Source organism: Drosophila grimshawi, unplaced genomic scaffold (genome assembly GCF_018153295.1).
Source record: "Drosophila grimshawi isolate 15287-2541.00 unplaced genomic scaffold, ASM1815329v1 contig_311, whole genome shotgun sequence".
NCBI classification, from domain to species: domain Eukaryota; kingdom Metazoa; phylum Arthropoda; class Insecta; order Diptera; family Drosophilidae; genus Drosophila; species Drosophila grimshawi.
In genome coordinates, this window is record NW_025063098.1 from 22,451,645 (window position 1) to 22,473,127 (window position 21,483).

Consider the following 21,483-nt stretch of genomic DNA (forward strand, 5'->3'; position numbering starts at 1 on the left):
GGTATGCGCTAATTGCTGTTTGTTATTTGTTGTTGTTTTTGTTGTTTGTTGGACATGCATAAAATTAAACAGGACCTTCGGAATTTGCATTATAGTATTTTTAGTTGTTTTGGTAAAGCGAATTGGATATGCGCTCATTTAATTGCTATATGTATATGTATTTTATTATGGCTTTGCATTTATTATGGCTAATATCAATTAATATCATTCGATGGCATATTTTGATTGTATTCATTATATGTACGAGTATATTAGTATATGCATGTACTTGTGTATTGGCGTTTCCTCTAGTGTTTGCTAATCTCTGTTCCCCAAACATTCCACAAATCTTTTACACTCGTTGTTTGTTTGTTTGTTTTTAATACTCATTTGTATGGCTATAAAATATGTATAAAAACTCCAACGAACAAAGCGACGAAGCGATATGACATTTAACATGAATGTATTTTTGAACTGAGCACAACAAATATTGATTTGTGGATGTAGATACTTTACTCCTGAATATAGCAAATGACAAGTTGAAGGGACTTGTGGAACAGCTGGGTATTAACTATATGTATATATATTTTTACATAATTCGGATCTTGTCTTGCTTGTTCTAACACAATAAATTTGCAGCTAACCATTCATCTTCCTGCAACTGAAATAAAAACATACACGTTTTATACGTTTATTTAGTATAAAAATTTAATATAATAATAGTTCGAAAGGAAGTCAAAATATTTATGTGAGAATTGGGTAATGTTGCTTTGTACATGTCTTTTGAAGAATTTTGCAAATCGAGTGAACTCATGAAATCATAACCATTATGAAATTATTGCAAACTGAGTAAAAATATACAAGAAAAAAGAAATAGGTGTTTATCTTTGCTGCTATTAATTACAAAGCCTGTGAGACAGATAAACTTAAGCTTCATGTCATTTACATCGAGTTCAAATTTCGAGTTCAAGTTTGAGATTAGCTTGTGGCTGGATTGCATTGGACTCTGTTGTGCTTGACAACAGCATTTAATAAATAGTTACGAATATGTCATATGTTCTTTCAGATACCATTAACTGCGAGTGCTTGTGGCTGTATTTGTGTATGGTAGGGCTGTCTGTATGTATGCATGTGTGTATTAAGTATGTAGCTGTATGTAGGAACATGTCTTTCAATTACTGAGCAATCACAAAATAAAGTTCTATATAGTTATTTGAGCATTAGTGCGTTAACTAGTATGTGGCTTGCAATGGGCTTACAATTCTTTGTAACATTTTGTTGCAGACTTTAGGAAAATGATAGCAGGAAATGTCGAGTTTGCCAATAGTTTGGCTAGGCTTGGCAGTAGTCTAGTGTTTGTAGGTTGTGTGTGTGTGTGTCAGAGTGTGTGTGTGGGAGTGGGTGTGTGTGAGACTCACATCGCAATGTGATGGCGTTCTCATCTAGATCTACGATAGTAATAGGCACTAGTGCTATGTGTATTATCATTCTGATATTAAATAGTCTTATAGTGTAAAAGTACATGTGTGTGTGTGTGTGTGTGTGTGGTATATGCTGCTAGGCGACTATTGAAAGCTGCGCACAAAAGAAGACAATGCTAAATAATATGCGAGTACGAGTACAATTACTGTTATATGTGTGTGTGTGAGTGTGTGTGTGTGGGTGGGAGAGTGTGCTAAGGGGCTCTTGGGGACGTCTGGGTCTGTTATGTCTGTACGCGTGTCAGAGCACATACAGTCATATAAATTTGGCTAAATAAAAGTGTGTGTACGTGTACGTGTCTGTATCTGTGTGCGCGAAATTAATTTTAACGCACTTTTAATTATGTTTATTTTTATTTAATTCCACGCTTGAGTATGTAACTGTACGTATGTGTATGTGTATGTGTATGAGTGTGGTGGTTAAGTGTGTGTGGGCTGCTTTGCACAAATACACACAGAAAACAGCATACCTAATTTATGTTTATCCCTTTTTCACCAAATTGCTTTTTACTTATGTACGCAATATATTTTATTTGTATTTTCTTTCTTCATTTTTTTTTTTTTTTTTTGATTTTCTTCATATTTTGATCAATTAATTATAATTCTTTATATACGCAGCATGCTTAAAACATTTATATAAAGCATAAATTTGTATATGTATGTGGGATGTGTTGCGATCTGTCTTTGTATGTTATAAGCAACTTTGAAATTTTTAAATTTAAATTTTACTTTTAATTTTTATTTATTTTTTACTTTTATGTTTTTTTTTTTTTTTGCTTTTAAGGCTTATTCAAGGACCGCTTACAACTGTTTATGGACTAAATGTAGCATAAACAATTGTAAATGTTTTTTGTGTGCTTTAGCATAATTTTTGTTGTGATTCTACTTTTGGGTTTTGGTGCAGCACTCAACATTCGTTGGACGCCAAGCTGACGTCAATTGTTAATTTTTCGGCGCATCGCATTTATTTACAGCTGATTTTGGTTTTGTTTCTGTTCAGAACTTCTGCTGTACTTAAAAAATTTGGATTTTTTTTGTTTCGTTTTTGTTTTATATTGTTGCTTACTGTGCCTGCAAAAGTAAAGGATAAACCTTAAAAAATAATATGGGTGTTAGTAAAAAGTTGGAAAAAAATAGAAGTAGGAATAAAATGATTTATAATGCAGAGAAAACATGATGCAACATTGTGTTTATGGTTTGTTCCAACAACACTTTTCTGTTGTGCAAAAAACATAATTGATTTGCTATTTAATCTATGTGAGAGTTAAGCAAATGCAAAAGCTTACAAATAATTAAAAAAAAAAAAAACTTTAAAATAATTCTAACAATATTTGTAGTGCATGAACACATTCAAAGCACATGCTTTCAAGGATTAAGTGCGCGAAAGTGCACAAATATAAATTTTTAAAATGGAGGGAGAATATAAAAGTGGTTTCTTTTTTACGTTGAAGCATAGAAAATGGTTAAGTTAATAGAATATGTTGCGATTGCTGCCCGTATATTGGATTACGTTGAATATTTTATTATTATTATTATTCAACATAATTTATTGTATTTTTTTATTTACGCATATACATATATAAACTTTTTCATTTAACCGTAATTATATAAGCAGTGTATTTTATAAATTAACTTAAATATGTTTATTTTCGCTGTATTTTTGCTTTATATTATTTTTCTTGAATTTGCAATTGTTGGAGATAAATTCCACCACTTCATGCGCAAGGTGAAAACTCACAGGCCAGGCAACAATAGACAACAGAAAATGTATAAATTTGAAAATATATAAATCCGCTACTAATCAGAAAACATGGATGTGAACGAACTAAATCAATCGAAGCGAACGAATCAAATTGTGAATGCATTCAAAACATTCATTCGAACATACTAGAAATGTGCGACATTCGAATAAATATGTACATATGTTTATGTGTTTGTGTGTGTGTGTGTGTGTGTGTGTATATATGTGTATGTATTCTTATGAGTTAGTTAGTCATGACATACCTGTGGGCTGACTTGGAACTGCTGTATCGGATAGGCAACCACACCGGCGGCCTGTGGTATAGCAGTGCCGGCGACGCCCGTTGCCAATTGCTGTGCCGGCGAGATCTGGGCCTGGGTGACGCCTTGCCAAGTGGCTGGTATCTGTACGCCCATGCTGCAATATATATACAAACAAAAACATGCACAACGAGCTTCATCAGACAAGAGTCGGTGACGCCAATAGAAACACACATATTTCGAGATCTGCCTGCGCTCGTCTCCCCTGAGTCTGCCGTATGCGACAACAGCGAGTACGACTACGGTAAATGCGCTTACGGTGCCAACAAGCCGTATGCTGACAGCCGAGTCGAGCATGTTTGCAATGTATGCCATATGGTATATGCCAGGTAGTAGTACTACTGTATGACGTCGGCGTCGCAAATGAAAACTTTAGCAATTAGCAAATGAATTCACTCATCCGTCATGCTGTCGCTGCCCATCCCCGGTGGCGGTTCAATCATTTTGTATAGAGTGCCACCCACGAATGAGGCAGTGGGAGTGGCAGTAACAGTAGCAGTGGTAGTGGCAATGGCAGAGAGCATGGTAAACGCAAACGCAGGCACATCAGCTAATGAAATAATTAAGCATAAATCGATAGCACTAACACCGTGCTTACATACCCCATGTAGCCCTGCTGATAGCCTCCATACTGACTGAAGTGGTAGCCCTGGATGCCCTGCAGGAACTGATTCTGCACAGCTGCAGCGCTGGCCGCCGCTGCAGCCGGTGTCACAGCGGCGGTGGGGGCCGACGAGGTCGGATAAGTGGGCGTCGGTGAATACCAGCACCCAGTGGCTGCCAGCTGCTGACCATATGCGGCAGCTGCGGCTGCGGCAGCACTAACGCCGTACGGAAAACCGGCAGCAGCGGCAGCAGCGCTATTCAATGCCTGGCTGGCCATAGTCTGGGAGTTGTTGGGATCGCCGCTCTCCTTGCCCCAGGAGCACTTCACAGGCTGTGCATTGATTTCGGTGTTGTGCACGCCGACGATGGCATGAGTGGCGGCCTCCTTGGTGGAGAAGCTGCAAGCAAGTCAAATTTACATGTGGCAAATGAGTTACGCTCTGGCAATTAATTAATTCATTCGCATCTGGCATCAACTTGCTCGTCAAAAAATTTTATATTTAATTTTAAATTTATGTAAGGCTTGAAAATGATTATAAGAATATTAATCCTCTCAGCACCGATAGGCAACATTGTCGATAAATGACACAATAGCAATTGGGATATTTTTGGCTGCTTTCTTTTTTGTAAAAAGGGCTAATATACAAACATTTTTTAATATTACTATTCATATTTCAAATTATTCAAAATTAACTTGCTCCCTAAGTAATTAATTTAGTAATTAATATTCATATTTTATCAATATCCATTGTTTATTTAGATGACTACGGGCTTGAAATAATAAGCTCATGCTTCTAGAATTTGGAAAAAAACATCAGTAAATAACAAAAATAAAAGAAATGAAAATAAAAATAAAGTTTTTATGTTGCAGCTTACCGCACAAATGCGTAGCCCTTATCCTTGAAGACGCGAATTTCCTGTATCGCGCCATAGAGTGCAAATGTTTTCTGCAAAATCTCCTCGCTGAGTGCGGTGAGGGCGCTGTTGACCCCGCCCACATAAACGGTGCAATTGGAGGGACTGCTCTGGTTGTAGACCTCATCGAAAGTCAACGGCTTGATGTTTTCTATGGGTGGCAAAAAAAAATAAGACCACAAATTGGTTACGAAATTCAACGGGGCAAATACATTGTTATATGCCACACTTTGGCCTCCAAGCCGCAATTAATGACTGCAGGTTTTATGCCTGCTTCGTATATTAATTTTAATGTTTTTTTTTACTGTTTTCAACAAACTGCATGATTAATATGTAAATTAATTAATGGGTTTTCCCACAGCAGCAACGACTACAACGGTGGTTGCCCACGGTTTTGGTAATTAAAATACACTTAGTCAAAATATTGTGCATGGTTGTGTGTATGTGCGAGAGAATTCACCGTTGGCTCGATCGTGTTTGCTGCATTTTTAAAAATGGTTACACATCATATTGCATTTATTATTAAACTTAATTTTTGAGTATATGCATTCAACGTGTTTCCATAAGAAATGACCACCACCTCCCTTTCAAGTCTGCTGTCTGCTGCTGGCAACCCACCTTGTCCACCATATTGTAGTTTTCCATTGTTGCTGTTGTGCTGTTGTTGCCTTTAGTTCGTTTGGTATATGGCATTAGTATATGTATTTATTTCACTAATTACTTCCTTTGAGGTTAAAACAAAATTTGCACTTTTAAAAATAATGACAGGCTTGCGTGTTTATGTCTTTGTTTAGTTTTCAACAATTTACAAGCACTGGGCGCCACTTACTGCTGCCGCTGTAATCAAAGTTCCTTGGCAAGCTTATGAGTTTTATTAACGAATTTCATGCCAGCCAATAGATTTCTAATCTGAAAGTCGTAATAGCCTTAAGTCGAGCTCTTAAAAAGCTCAATTGCCCAGATTTATTCAAATAATTGTAAGGAGCAATTTTGTATGTAAATGTAGATTTCCTCTGAAAAGCATTAATTTAATTATGTATAACTATGCTTAGCGCACGCATATCAATTCTTCAACAATAATTCCATCAATTAATGTGCTCAGGTGTAGGGCATCTGTGGCAATAATATTAGCCACATCGTTCCCTGCAAAGCTGCAATTTCACCCCTTCAATAAACTGCCTTTGCACCCCACCGCTCCAGATCTAGCTCTAGCTGTCTGCCTCGCACTCGCAGTCGCACTCGCACGTTGTATGTGCATCTCTTTCGGTTACAGCCTGTCCCTTTCTTGGAACTTTAGGCTGTGCAACGAGCATGTCAAACAACAACAAACGAAAATATGGCTCAATAACATGCAACAGGACAATTCCCTTACACAAGCACACACACACACACACACACACATACACACACACACATACATACACACAACTAGCACAAGAACAACAATCAAAGGCTTTAGCGAGGGTGCACTGAATAAACTAACAAGCTAGCAAATATTTTTGAAAGCTTTGCCACAAATGTATTCGCCTTGCTACTCACTCTGGCACACACACACACACGCACACATGTGTGTATGTGTGTGTTTGTGTGTGTGTGTGTGTGTGTGTGTGTGCATGCCCTCACGTACTTTCCGTCGGCATTGCAGATTTTCCAGCACTGTGTTTCACTAATTTGCACTTTGCCTTATGCCTGTGCCTTCGTTTCATTTGCTTGACTTTATTTTTTTATTTTCTACACTTTTAAATACGTGTAATTAATTTTGGATATGTATGTTTGTTGCTATGGATGTATTTATGTATGTATGTATGTATGTATGTATGTATGTATGTATGTATGTTGTGAATTGCGCAAACGGACGCGACACCCACACAAACACATTTTTCAACATGCTTAGCCTTGAGGTGATTTGCCGTTATCGTTGTTGTTGTTGTTGTGGTTGTTGTTGTGCCGTTGTTCAGCTCCCCGCCTGCCCCTTGCCACATTTCATTTCATGTCTGCTCCAAATTAAAGTGCTCGGCTTCGTAGTTGGCTGTACCTTTGACTGCATGAGTGGTCATAATTATCACGTTAAAACTATATAGCCTCTGGCCCGCGGGCAGCCTACATAAATAATAAATAGGGCGACCAACTGTCTATTTCTCTCTGTCTCTCTTTCCGGCTTTCTCTCTCTCACACATACACAGAGTTCACATCTTGTTCTCTCTTTTAACGTCTAGCGCTGAAATTTTAATGATCAATTACTGGCATGTACAACTTAATGATGAATTAATCACCCAATTATAAGTGTAAATAATTAAAGCCCATATACATATGTAGCACTCAAAAACAATTGCATACAACAAAAGCGCGATAAATTTAATGTATTTTGTGGAATCCATTTTCAACTAATTAATATGTATGAGGCACTGCGCCCAGGGGCGTGTACATTTTAGTTTTGAGGCTTTGTCAACCAAAAAACAAATTAATTTTATCGAGCCTATTAATTAATGTGATTGTGTTCCTTAAAGACTTATCTAAATTCAGTTCACATCTCAGCTCAACTCAAAAATAGTGTCTTAAATCATATTATATATTTACTATATTTATTATATTATTATTTTTAATTATTATTATCGTCTTGAAATATGTCCATCAATGTCAAGACAATATTGTTCACTAAAAACAAATCAAAAACAATTAATATAATATAATGTGACAATTTTTATGTAGTTGGTTGCTTACTTCAGATTTCTATTCCAATTTGTTCTCACACTTTAAAGTATCAGTATTTTTGTAAACCAGTCAATAATTACTTCATACAAAAGACAGAATCACTTATCGTATTTCGAAAATATTTTCTTAATGTACCCTTTTAGAAATTCAGCTGACTGTATAGAAAATCGTAATCATTGCCATAGCCATATTGTTTAATTTACCTTAAGTACAGGTATGTAAAATGTATGTGCATAGGCCGCAGCACATAATTTAGAAGTAGTTGGAACTTTTCCTGTATACAATTACAAAAACAGTCAGCAGTGCTTGGGCAGCGCATTGAGGCATTTCAACTTTTACTTAATTGTGCGCAACTCTGCATAAAATGTTGATTTATTGCGACAACTACGACTGCCAGGTAAGTAGGCAGCCCACGCGAACAGCACTAAATAATTTTCTTCAAGCTTTTGCTCCCTCCCCACAAACAGCCCCCAACCAACATCGCATCCAAACCCACTTGATATTCGGTACTTTGCGTTTGTAGAACAGTCAGAAGTCAAATAGTTTTGGCACAGAAATTTGTCATACAACATCGTCGACGTCGACTTTGTCGTCGGCTTTGTTTTACCGGCATATTGTTTCAGGTTAATTAAGTTATTACCATAATGAGCTTGAAAGTATTTTTGCCTTTATTTATGGCATGCATTGAAATTGAGTCTAGGCCTTAACCGGTTAACAAAGGCCCAACTTTGACAAAACTTTTTGCCATGAGCTGCTTACGACAATATAAAATGCCAAATGCGTTTGTTATAAGCCCTGAACTCAAAAGAAAAAAAATGAAAAACAACAACAACAACAACAAAAAAGACGACTAGAAAATTGCAAAGCGACGCCAAAATTGTCACAACTGTAAAATGCGCAATTGCGTCGGCTCGTAAATCTTTCCGACAAAAGGAGGCGACACACACACACACACACACACACACATGCATACATGTAGTGGCAGGCGAGTGGCTCACTAAATGCTGTTACTGTGGACTGATTGCCAAGGCCATAAAATGTGCAGCCTGCTTAAAACATAAAAATGCCAGTACAAGCCTGGCCAAAAGCATCCGCACAGCGGGAAAGTGGCAGCGTAAAACATCAAGTAATGCCAAATCCCAAATGCGAAATGTGAAATGCTAGATGTGAAATGTGAAATGCGAAATGAGTTGAGTGCTACAAATCGTAAAGGCTGCCAGCAGGCGCCCCTAACAACTAGACAAGGCCATAAAGTACTCAACCTATTCCAACACACACACACACACACCCATACACACCCATACACACACCCATACACACGCATGCGTAAGCCCACCATAGGAAAACCCTTTGGAGCGTCGACTAAACGACTACTCGTAATTGTGTAAAATCTTTGGCAGCGTCTTCGATTTTGGGTCGTTTGCTGCTGAGTCAGCTAATACTCCAGTTACTCAGCCATCAAAATATCCAAATTATTTCGCAGCCAAATTGCTAATAATAACTTGTATTACAACTACAACTACCACAGCTAACCACTACCCACATCCACTGGACTGGAGCAGACAAAGCCGTGACAAAGGCAAATAAACAATGAGACCAATAAAAATCCGCTTAGGCTTTCATAGGCGTTTTTTATGACAACAATATAAATGCAAAAGCAAAAATTCATGCTCATAGTTGTTGCTGGCCCAAAAAATGGGAACCCTTCAACATGTCAGACCTTCCTTCGCACGATAAACTCCACCTTGACTCTGTATCTGTGTGTGTTTGTGTGTGTGTGTGTGTGTGGGTATTCAAAAGAATTCCAAATGTTTGTTCTATAACCATGAAATTTTGCTATCCTGTTTCTCTCTCTGTGTGTGTGTGTGTGTGTGCCTTTTATGATAATAGTTTCGTGTTGGAAAAATTTATTTATCTGATTTGCGACCTCTTCCTCTCGTACTCCGTCTCTCTCTCTCTCTCTCTCTCTCTCTTTCGCTCTTAGACTGTATGTGTGTGTGTGTGAAACAAATAAAAATTATGTTAAAACATGCAAATACGCGTTAAGTTTTGATTTATGAAAGACAACAGCAATTCGCTCCCGATTCGCCCCGTTTGCCAACTGTTTATAATGATTACAGCTAGTTCTGTGGTTACGCCGGACTGACTACCGACTATCAATTTGGGAGTTAAGAAGGGCAATAAATGAGAATTGATTCGTTGCGCCTAATAGAATATGTCGCATTACATTTATTTTATGTCGACCTTTAGGCAGTCAACTAATTGAAAAAGTTTAAACCAAAATTTTTTGTTGGAGACAAACCCATTACGGAAATTAAGCGCGTTCGGTTTTTACAGCAGCAAAATAATAAAGAAAACATAATCTGGCAGAAAATTTGCTGCGACACGTTTATAAATAGCAGTTGAAACCGAAAACGACCCCTCGGTCGGTTGGCTTTGCTACTACTTTTAGCTGTGGCCCTGTGTTATGCCACAGAGATACCTTTGGCATTCATTGCCATCATTTCCTGTAATAACAGCGAAGCGTCGACAACAGCAACAACAAGAAGAACAACAACAACAACAGCAATAACAATGACAAGAGCAAAGGCACCTGGCTCGCTGACCTGGCTGACCTGACTGCTTGCTGCACGCATACTCGTACGCATGGCCGGAAGCTTGGGGCCCAGCCAGGTGACAGTCATGATTTCCTTACCTTTACTCGCCGGCGGTTTCCGTGTGGCCCAATTCGTGCGAATTGAGCGCGAGCCAAGCCACTGGCCATTCATGGCCGTAATGGCGCTCTCAGCTTCCTGTGGTGCGATAGAGAGAAAGTAGGGAGAACACGAGAATAATATATATATAGATAATAAGCTATAAGCATGAGAATGCATTTAAATGTGGGTGCAGTGCTTACCGATTTCTTGATGAAGGACACAAAGCCATATCCCTTTGATTTCAAGGTTTGCGGATCGCGCACCACACGGCAATCCCTAAAAGAGAGAGAAACAGAGAAATAATATTAATCATTATTATTGAGCAACTACTTTAAGATTGTCCACAATCCTCAGCGAGAGCTCAAAAGTATTTATAAACCTATATATATATAATAATTTTATGCAGCCAGACAAGAGTGCCTGTTCAAGTGTGGTCTGATGGATTTCGGAAATTAGAAACCTAACCTCAGCCAGAAAACTTTTTATTTGTTTTGCAGTTAAGTTGACTTTGAGCGTCGGCGTCGCTGGACATGACATGAGAAGCAAACAATAAATACATCAAACTTATATATTTTAAAAATGAAAATATGTATGAATACGACGGTTTCCGCTCTCAGCACTTTAAGAGCGATTTAGCTGATTGCTCGGCTATGGCGTTTCAAATTGATTTCCCACAGCAATACAGCAAAGAGAGTCCAAAAATTCTTGGTGCTGCCAGGGCAAAAACTAAACAGAGCTGCCAGCAAAGTTTGGCAATTACCCCCCGATCTGGCCGTTTAGTTAACACAGTGCCAGCAAAGACGTTGGCAACGTTGGCCGGCAACTTTTTATGATTATTATAAGTAAACTGGCGGCAGAGGCGACGCGTCGTCAAGCAGAGCGGCGAGTGGGCGAATGGGCGGGTAGACGGCTTATTAAATATTCACACGCGCCGCGCATTTAACAAAACGGAAACAGAAATGCGCCAGGGTCTCCAAACATAATGCCACAACCAGGCAACATCAACAAAATGATACTAAAACCTCAAGAAAACCAAAAAAAAAAACAAAAAAAAATGGAAAAACAAAAAAAAAGGGCAAACAACGACGCACGCATAAAACTTTTGACAAAAAAGTCGTTGGCCCCGCGTTAAGAAGAAGAAAAGAAGAAAAAAGAAAAGCGGAGGCGTCTGATCCCAAAGCGTCGCACGACCGAGTCCGTATCGGATACGGTATATCTGTATCCAAGTTCGTCTGAGCTGTTTGCATTAAGCGTTTTGACATGTTGGCTACCAACTCAGAACTCGGCAAATGCCACGACAAATGCCAGCAGAGTATGAAAAGAAAGTTATTTAAGTCCCAGCTGCCACCAGACAGAGGCTCAGACCGAGATAATCAGGATGCGACGTGGATTCCTAACGTTTCCGTTTGCCTGAACCGTTCTTCTTCCCTAATATATATATATATATATGTATATTTGTATGTATGTACATGTCAATGATAATGATATCGCTGAGGTGCCAATCGACTGCTCAATAAGGCGTCAAAGCGGCGGCTTAAACACGTTGTCATCGATATATGCGAATTCAGCTGAGGTGATTTATTTTTGGGCATGGCTATCATTTGTGGTGCGAGTCGAACTTTACTTTTATGTGTCGCCATGGCAACCATTGGCGGCGCTAATGAAAGGACATACGCCGCTCATTAGCAGGTCAAAGTGGTCGACTAATGGTTGATAGTCTCCCGGCCAAATCAAAGTTCTAATCATTTTAATGAGTTTCAAATTATTAACATTCGAAATTACTTCCCATAATGGGTGGCAATGGCAATTTGTGGGTGTTTGGGTTGGTTTCGGTTTTGGTTTTGGGCGCACATTGATGAAACAAACAAGCGCGTAATCCAAAAATCAAATACTTTTACCAACATTTTGTATAAGTCGCCGGCGGGCAGGACATGCCACAGAGCCTCTGTCAGCTATTTGAGCCAAAACTTTGCGCTTGAAAAGCAGTTAATTAAGTCAAGTTTACAACTGCTTTTGATTTCTTGGCTGTTACTGTTGCTGTTGCTCTTGTTGACCATCAGCTTTAGTCGCTTGGATCTTTCCATGCCGAAAAATAGTAACTTAAATATTTGATATTCTCTCTGTTGCTGTTTTAAATGCAGAACAATTTAACCGAAGCGACACTTTCTGTTTACTTTAAGTAGCAGGCAGGCAGGCTGGTGGTGGAAAAGAGCACAGTGGCTGCCAAAAGAGTTTGCTTAAGTGAAATTTACATAAATGTACTTTTCGCGCGGTTATGAATTTTTTATGTGAGCCACCAAGCGGCTTAGTGTGTGGGGCTGCACCGCATCACATGCGCCAGCCAATAATCAGCGCGACAGTCAAATGCGAATACATCATGCCCCATGGTCACCCCCACTCCTGTACGTAGGTGGGCAAGTACGATGAATGCCAAAGTGGAAAGTTAACGAATGAAAAGAAGAAATTTGCATTTTAATACTTACGAAATTTCGCCAAATGGTGTGAATGCCTCGCGCAATTGCTGAGTTTCAATTTCTGAACTTAAATCACCCACGAAAATGTGGAATTGTTCTGCAAAGAGAAAATCAGAATATATATATATATAAATCACATTCAGCACACAAGTAGGGAAAGTAAGTTAAAGAAACTTTATTTATTTTAAATGTCGAGTAACTGCACTCTGGAATTAAAGAAAAAATATTTTTCTCTTCCTTTGTTCGTATTTTTAATCATTATATATTTTAAGTGATGAATGAGATGCCTGGAAAATATTCGCTGTATAAATTTATATGTTCAAATTAATAATTACATGACTGACATTTGTAGAAAGTTTATTATTTTAAATTTCTGGGAATTCAGTTGTGACGATAAATCTGACTCTGATGATGGTATGATGTACATGTTATCAAAGCCAAATAATAAATTGAAGCGAAATAGGTTTTAATACAATTAAAAAAAAATCACACAAAAGGGAAATAACTTTTAGCTAAATGGGATTTGTGGTATTGTTAAATGCGAGAATCATATCGATTTCTCCGAAGGTGCCTCGACTTACATATATTGAAACTGAAGTTTCCGTTTCCTTGACTTGGAAAGCCTAATTGCTGCGGTGTTTGTGTGTATGTGTGTGCTACCATTATGACTAATTAAACTAATCTAATTGCAAGTAAACTTGGCTTGCTCGTACACCTTTCAAATCGTGTGTTGTATTAGGCCAAATGACAGGCTTGCATAATGTACACACAGTTGAGGGACATATGCAGCGCTTGTATATATATACACAAATATATATTTACATATACATATATGTGTGTGTGTATTTATGTGTGTGTAACTTACGTTTTCTGAATTCAGTGAGTGCACAAATTCAAAGGCTTTCACTGACATGCTGGCTGCACATATACAAATGCAAAGAGCAAGATGCACAATGCACACACACACACACACACACACACACACCAAATGCGAGGAAAGCACACAAGACATACACAACTACACACACACACACACACATACACACACACTGAAAACGCAATCATTTATTATTATTTTTGTGTGCTTTGTCTCTTTGGCACAGAAAAAGTCGTAACGTTTCACTCGACGTCGTCGTCGTCGTCGTCGTCGTCGCCGTTGCCATTGCCGTTGCCGTCGAAGTCGACGTCGACGGCAGAGGTGGCAGCAGGACGAGGTTGCCGTTGTCCTTCGTACGCTTTTGTGTCAGCTTAGCTCGCAGCTCTAAGGCTGAGTACAACCAAAGCGGGCAACAACAAAAGCAACATCAACTACTGCTATTTGGGTGGCACTGGGTTAAGGGCCAGCGCAATGGGTTCTTGGGGGTCGTCACTCACACACATACACCCCACACACATACACACATACACACACAGCCCACACACATTTACAGAAGCAGTCTTATAGTCTTACCCCAAATAATTAGCACTATTCAACTGGGGAATGACGACGACGACGACGACGACGACGACGACGATGTTGGCGACGTTGATGGGCGCGGCTTTGACTGCCAGCTCGACAGACTGCTGCATGTCCTGTGTCCTGTGTCCTTGTCATCGTCGTCGTCGTTGTCGTCTGCTGCACGTGCAGAAATTAACATTTCCGGTAATTTTGCGAAAATGAAAAGCAAAGCGAAAAATTAACGGCAGAACAGAAACGTAATGCGGAAAGCTTTTGTGTTAAATAAATATTAAAAGCAATTCGCCAGTGCCGAGCCACAGCCACATCATGATGATGACGATGATCACTGTGATGACGATGAGCAGAAAGAGACAGCAATACAACAACCAAAAGAGATACATATACGCAGTGTGAGCTGTAAAGGCTGCAATGTTGGCTTTTTAAAACCCAACCAAAACGAGTAAATCGCTCCTGGGTTATGTGTAACTGTAACTGTGTGTGTGTGTGTGTGTGTGTGTGTGTGTGTGTGGATGTGTGCACATTTTTATTTAATTGGAAATTGCGTATACGCCAACATTAATGAGCCCATTGTGAAGGCAGTCAGTGGCATGGCTTAGCTACTTGCCATTTTTTCAGTGGCTCAGATTGAAAATTGAAGACTCGACTAGCAGCAGACTCAAACTCTGTGTGTGACTCACAGCTCGAGTAGTTGTCATGATTGTGACTCAATTGTGTCGTTGTTATTGCTGTGGCTGTTGTTGTTGTTGCTGTGGCTGTTATTGTTGCTGCTGCTGTTGTTGTTGCTGTTGTCAACTCAAAAGGCAAAATGACAATTGAGGCATGCACGCAACTTGCGAATGCGAATGCGAATGCGAATGAGTTCACATTGGATGGGCTGCCTGGATGGTTGACTGGTTGGCAGACAGACTTGGCTTATTGGAGCCGGTGGAATGTAATATTCATGAACCGGAACGAAACAGCAAAGTTCTTATTGCTCTTGCGACAGCGAGAGTGGGAGAAAGAGAGAGAGCAGGGGTAACCACAGGGGTTTATGGTGTGTGTGTGAGAGAGACAGCAGTTAAACGTAAACGCTAATTGCAGTCAAAGGCCGCTTTAAATTTACTTCGCACTGGCGGAGAGGGCAGAGATGTCCTTTTCCTTCTACGGATATTGGTAGCTCGTTTTGCCAGCCACTTTGTTGTTGGCTTGGCGGGTGTCGGGGTATGTCAAGGGTCTGGCTGGCAACATTTCTTTCTTGCTGTGCTCGTCAACTCGTTTGCCTGATTAAAACTGTGCGTATGTAATGAGTTAATTAAGTTTTCGGCAGCGCTGATATAGTCCCACCAGCCCCTGCTTGGAATGGCATACATACGTACATATATACATATAGATAGGCCGGCACACGTGCACATAAATTAATTATAAATCCAAGACAGGCACACGGCCGTTACAAGTGTTTTGTATATTTGCAGAGGACGCGCGAGTTGAAAGCGCTAACAGGACACTGGATACAGCCAGTGGATACAGCCAGTTAGCTTTGTAGCTGACTGGTAAGTGTGTCAGTAGTGCGACTTGGCTGCCACGCCTCTTCAAGTTACCTTTTCATCATGGGCGGAAGCTCGGATTGTGTATGTGTGTGTGTGTGTGTGTTTTAGAGCTTTACTTAGTTGGCGTTTGTCGGAGTTGTTGTAAATTTTATGTTATCCGTTTGCATTGTTTGTGTTGCCTTTGTATATGTCGAGACGTTGAGTGTGCGTGTGTGTTTCTGTGTGTGTGTGTGTGCTGATTTGCCGTTGTTATTTATGCGTTTGTGCTATACCTTATTTCCTGTTTGTCTTACATAAGCTGCAACGCTTAATTACCCGCAACCGCATAAGGTCTGGGAGTAGGCAGTCGGTCCTTCAGTTAGATAGCGACCTCAACTCAACTCCGACCACCGTGTGTAGCAATTAATGTATGTGCATATTTCGATAAATGTGTGTCAACTTTGCATATGTGAGTTATCGATTTAGTTGGCTAACGGTACAATATTTGTGCTACGTATATTTTGTTTGTGCTATGATAGAAAATCATTTTCAGATTTCATCCGTCCATTGACCACATGGCGTATGCGTAATCGTAATGGCAATTATGTACTCAGGGCCACTAAATGGCACTGCATTAAAGCTAAAAGCGTTTAGCGGCTAGTCGAAAAAACCGCCAGCCAACCGACTGCTGGGACTGCCCGCTGTCATATAAAAGCCCAAAATAAGCAAACAATTTGACGCTAACAACCGCAAAACGTGCACGACCCGTGGTTTGGTTTGGTTTGGGCTTTGGACAGAACCGTTTCGGCGGACGCTACAAATACAAAAAAAAAAAAAAAGAAAAAAAAACCAATGCCCGAACCGCCCACAGTTTAACCCCAAAAATTGATGAATATGTAAGCAAATACACAAGACTAACACGCTGCGGGCTGCCATACATACTAATATCATACACACACACACACACACACACAATGAGTATGTGTCCATGTGTATTTGTATGCATATAAAAAAGGATCAAAGTCCTGAGGCGCGTTAATTTTCCCCAAACGTCAGCAGAAAAGTAAATCGGTGCCCAGTTTGGGTCCAATTCACCCTTGCATCCCTTCCCCTACCATCACCTCTCATCCGATCCCTCCCTCCGCTCCGCTCCACCATCAGGAAAAAGCAAGCAAAATATGAATGCCGCACAGCCACAAATTATATTGAAATGTTAATAATCCAGTTGCTTAGACGTGCTGTGTTGGGTCGCACACAAAAAAGGACAACTCAACTGCAAAAGGATATTTACATGGAGATTTGTATGCCGCCGCCGCTGACTTATGACTTTGATCAATGCCGGGGCACCCAATCAATTTGGTCCATTCCATTCCACATTTGCCGCATTTATGTGCCTTCGAGAGTCACTTATGCCCGCAATTTGGCACTGCGGTTATCTCTTCAAATAGGATGCGAGCAGGGACAACAGTCAAGATAGAAAAAAGGAACATGCTGGGTCTATATAAAATATGCTCTCCTTCTCTCTCTCTCTCTCCCTCTGTCTCTCTCTGTCGCTGTCTCGCTCATGCTGGCATTTCGCTCTGATATATGAGATACAATTTGACTAAATTTGAGGATTGAGGGGCTGCTTGTTTGGGGGCAATGATAAGCGACTTGGCTCAGCAAATCTTTAAATTAAATTTGCCTGGCTCAAATCAGAGCGCATTATAAAGTATAATGTGCTTTTAATTTCATTCATTTGCATGGAACATGACCAGCTAGGCACCCAAGGGGCCCAGGGGGCGCGGCGATTTACTAAATGAAACTAAAAGATCTAATTAGCGTTCAGCGAGCGGGCCAGCGAAAGGAGAACAGCGACTGGCGTCAACTTAAAGCAAACTTTGCACTTTAATTTCAACTTAATTACGCGCACTCGCAACTAAGTAAATGCCTTTCTGCTGAGTACCCATTGCAAATGCAACTGCCCCGTCGCGCTGTTGCAAGTTGCCTTCCTTCTTGCTAGATGTGCGACAGCAGTTTGCAAAACTGAAAGCCAATCAACTTATTTAGCCTCTAACTCCACCATCGCCGGGTGATGTCTATCTCCTCTTGCCTGTTGTCTGTTTCATTGCACTGTAGTTATTTTAAGGACTCTCCACATTGACTCAACACTGTTCAAGTCAATCGTTGACATTAGCACCATTAGACGCCGCTTTTGAGCTGATAACGTTCTTGATGCTTAATGCTGATGGCTCCAAATTGCACAGCTCCTTCGATAATGTGGGTGCTCTTAGGTTAACTTGAATTGAACTCACTCTCAGCATATTTGAATGAGAAATGTACTTTTGACCTTCGCTGATACCTTACAGTTGGATTCCACCATAAACATTTCTTAAATTCTTCAAGGATCTTGCGACTATGAGAAATTCTGGTATTTCTTTGTTTTCCATCGATGTTATGAGAACTATGGCAACATCGATGTCACAAACAATTGATATTTCAAGAAAATTCAATAAAACGGACAATTAAATTCAGCGAAGACGTAATTATAGCATTACTTTGTACATATTTATTCAAGTCTTTCTGCTTTTGCTTTTTAATTACAATTTATGAGGCTATTGGAGTATTTCTTGTGAAATATTTTTCCCGCTTGCGCGAATATATTCAATTTATAAAGATATTTGATATTTCGAATGCCACAACTGGCGTTCATTTAAAGATGGCAACAATTTCTTCCACATTTTATGGGAAAACATCTACGCCGCTGTTTGTAACGGGCCAAAAGCCAGGGAACCTGAGGAAGCATCCTCATCAAGTTATCGGCTTGCGCAGATCAAATGAAATTTTCATTTTCATTGTGTTGTGTTGTGCGTCGCGATGCGACGCTTCTCTATGTGTTGAATGCCTTTTAAGTATTCTACACACACACACACACATACACACCTACATACATTCATTCAAAAAGCTGCATGACTCTGTATTTGTTTCTCTATCTGTGCAGCTGCTGCTGTTGCTGGGTGTCGCTGACATCCAGGTTGCTACCTTTTCGTGCCGTTGCCGCAGAAAACTTTTTGGGTTATTGTGTGACTACGTTGCACTATTCTTAGCTACTTGTGTGCGCGTCACTGTTGTTGTTGTTGTTGTTGTTGTGTGGTTGATATTGTTGTGGTTGTTGCTGCCACCGGCGCCGTCGTCGTCGTTGTCGTCGTCGTCCTCCTCGTGCTCGTCCTCGTCGCGACCGTCTAACGTGTAAAACAATGACTCATTAAGACTCATCTAAATTCTAATGAGATTCAGTAACTATTAAAAACAAAACATGGCAGCAGCAAAGGCAACAACAACAACAACACGAACAACAGCAACTGTGGCAAAGGGTTGCTTCCCCTAAGGCAATGTCTCGTCCTCACCTACTCGCCCCACCTCGTCTTGCCACCACGATAAGCCTCTTATCAGGGCGCCCTTTTGCCTACGGCTTGTGTCCATTTCGTGTAGATTTTGCTGCTTCTGCTGCTGTTGGTGTTGCCTTAAAGTCCTTCTGCCCCAATAAAAATTTAAGTCATTTATATGCAAGTCGTCTGCGTTGTCTTTAAACAAATGTCAATAATTTGATTTAAATTTCGCACACAAATAGAAAGAGAAAGGGAAAGCGAGACAGAGACAGAGATAGAGACAGACAGAAATAGAATGGAAAAAATTAGGTGTATTGTTGGCTGTGCTTATAAAGCAATCAGACCAGGAAGTGATAGAAAGAGAGAGAGAGAGAGATAGAGACAAAGAGAGATAGAGACAGCATGGAGATGTTTTTAGGCATGTTCTATTCTGGTTTGCTGCTCGCGTGCAAATTTCGCATTTAAATGCCAGTCATAGGCGCTTGTTTGCCTATTCACTGGGGTCAAAAGGGTGGCACGGACGGGGTGTGGGCGGTGTGCCGCTGCCATTTGCATTTGCTGTGTGTTGACAATTGTGTAAAAAGCGTCGCAGGACAAGACAATGCAGCACACAAACACACACACACACATAACACAGGCAGTCTAATTCACAACAAGCGTGACTCGCAGAGACAAAGACCTAGGGAGAAAGAAATGGTAAATTTGCGTATGAGAAATCGAAAAGAGGCCGTCCAGGAGACCCCGACGAGTGCATTAAAGTGCTCCCAAGGCGAGCAAACGAACATGTTGCCTTATAAATTAGAAAGTACACTCTCTAACACATACACACGCAAAAACACATACATACACATACACACACAGGCACACACGCACTTGACTGTTGAGTACATTGAAAACGAAATAGAAATTGCGTATGTTTGCTTTTTAAGGGCAGCGACAACCAACACCTAAGCCCCACTAACAACAACAGCAGCAAAAACAACTCTGAAGGGCTGAATAAGCGAAAGCGCTCGACTAAACAAAAAGGGGCACAAAGATTGTATATAGAACTGGTCGTGGGCTATGTGCTCATGTGTTTGCATTGGATTTTGGGTAGTTATACGAAACGCACACCCAACAGACAGACAAACCCAACACACACACACACACACACACACACACACACACACACACACACACACACACAGCCACACACCGACAATCCAACAACAACGTACATTAAACGCCATTTGTTCTAGCATTTGGCGAGTTGGTTTGGGCCAAGTTGGCAGACCAACAGCCCTGCGGAGAGTTTTGCTGTTGTTGGAGCAGCAGCACTGCTACTGCTGCTGTTATTATTTCTGTTGTTCTTGTTGTTGTTGGTAGCACATGTTAAAAATAAACGCGACGCAGGTGAAATAACTCCCAGCCCCGAGATTTATGCAATCTACATATTTGTCGGGAGCCACCGAAAGGCAAAAGCAAGTAAAAACCTGGGTCAAATTGCGGTTACCGCTTTAGTTTTTTAGACACTTTGCTATTTTTTATTTTTTCGGTTTCTTCCTATTCATTTTCCCTTTCCTTTTTTCCTGTGGTATCACTAGTTTTTATCGTGTTTAAGCGTAGGTGTTGATGTAACCACACTAACACACACCTACACACACACATACACACATAACCGGTAACAGTGCCATTTCTGGCGCAGACTTTAGCCTAAAAGGCGGCCACGCTCTTTTTGGGGCTGTCGGGGTCATGACATGACTGGTACATATGCGTCTCCAGCTGTAGCCGTAAAATCGAGCTTGGGGCAAGGACTACGTTTCATTCCACAAATTAGGTTTGCCTCGCTTCGGACTGTTAATTGTGAAGAGTTTGGTGTTTGCTATGTTTGTGGGTGCGGCTTACGGGTATTTGCCTACCACAAAAGAGAAAAAAGAAAAAAAACTGTGCACCCAAAGTGGCTTTATTTAGTTTCGCACATTTACAGTTAATTAATTTTGTTGCCAGGTCATATGAATGACAACAACAACAACAATGGGTGGCTGGTACGCTAAAGCCAAAAGACTATTTGGAGGTGTTGAGTGAGGTAATTTGAAAGGCGAACAGATCGGCGATCAACTCACACTAAATAAGCCAAGCATTCGATTATATAATTAAAGAGTTTTAGTTAAAATTCCCTTTAGTCAGTTGAATAAATATTTGTAGTTATGCCAAGTGCGTCTTGCAAGCGAATTCTTGGAACAAAATT

General features: G+C 40.2%; 1 protein-coding gene across 3 annotated transcripts in view; it reads right to left on the reverse strand.

The window, feature by feature from the left end:
- Positions 1-202: 202 nt before the first annotated feature.
- The window catches only part of LOC6568535 (polyadenylate-binding protein RBP45C), a 37,133-nt gene continuing 15,852 nt past the window's right edge, over positions 203-21,483 (reverse strand). The window contains exons 2-8 of one of the 3 annotated variants that reach the window (XM_032740741.2): positions 12,934-13,021; positions 10,651-10,726; positions 10,450-10,546; positions 5,004-5,193; positions 4,124-4,525; positions 3,465-3,618; positions 203-640 (exon numbers count right to left, since the gene is read on the reverse strand). In XM_032740741.2, the coding sequence (XP_032596632.1) occupies positions 599-640; positions 3,465-3,618; positions 4,124-4,525; positions 5,004-5,193; positions 10,450-10,546; positions 10,651-10,726; positions 12,934-13,021 (1,049 nt within the window). In that variant the 3' untranslated portion in view covers positions 203-598. Of the gene's footprint in view, positions 641-2,230; positions 2,553-3,464; positions 3,619-4,123; positions 4,526-5,003; positions 5,194-10,449; positions 10,547-10,650; positions 10,727-12,933; positions 13,022-21,483 lie in introns of those variants that run through there. The other 2 variants (XM_032740742.2, XM_001994772.3) reach the window with 2 other exon arrangements.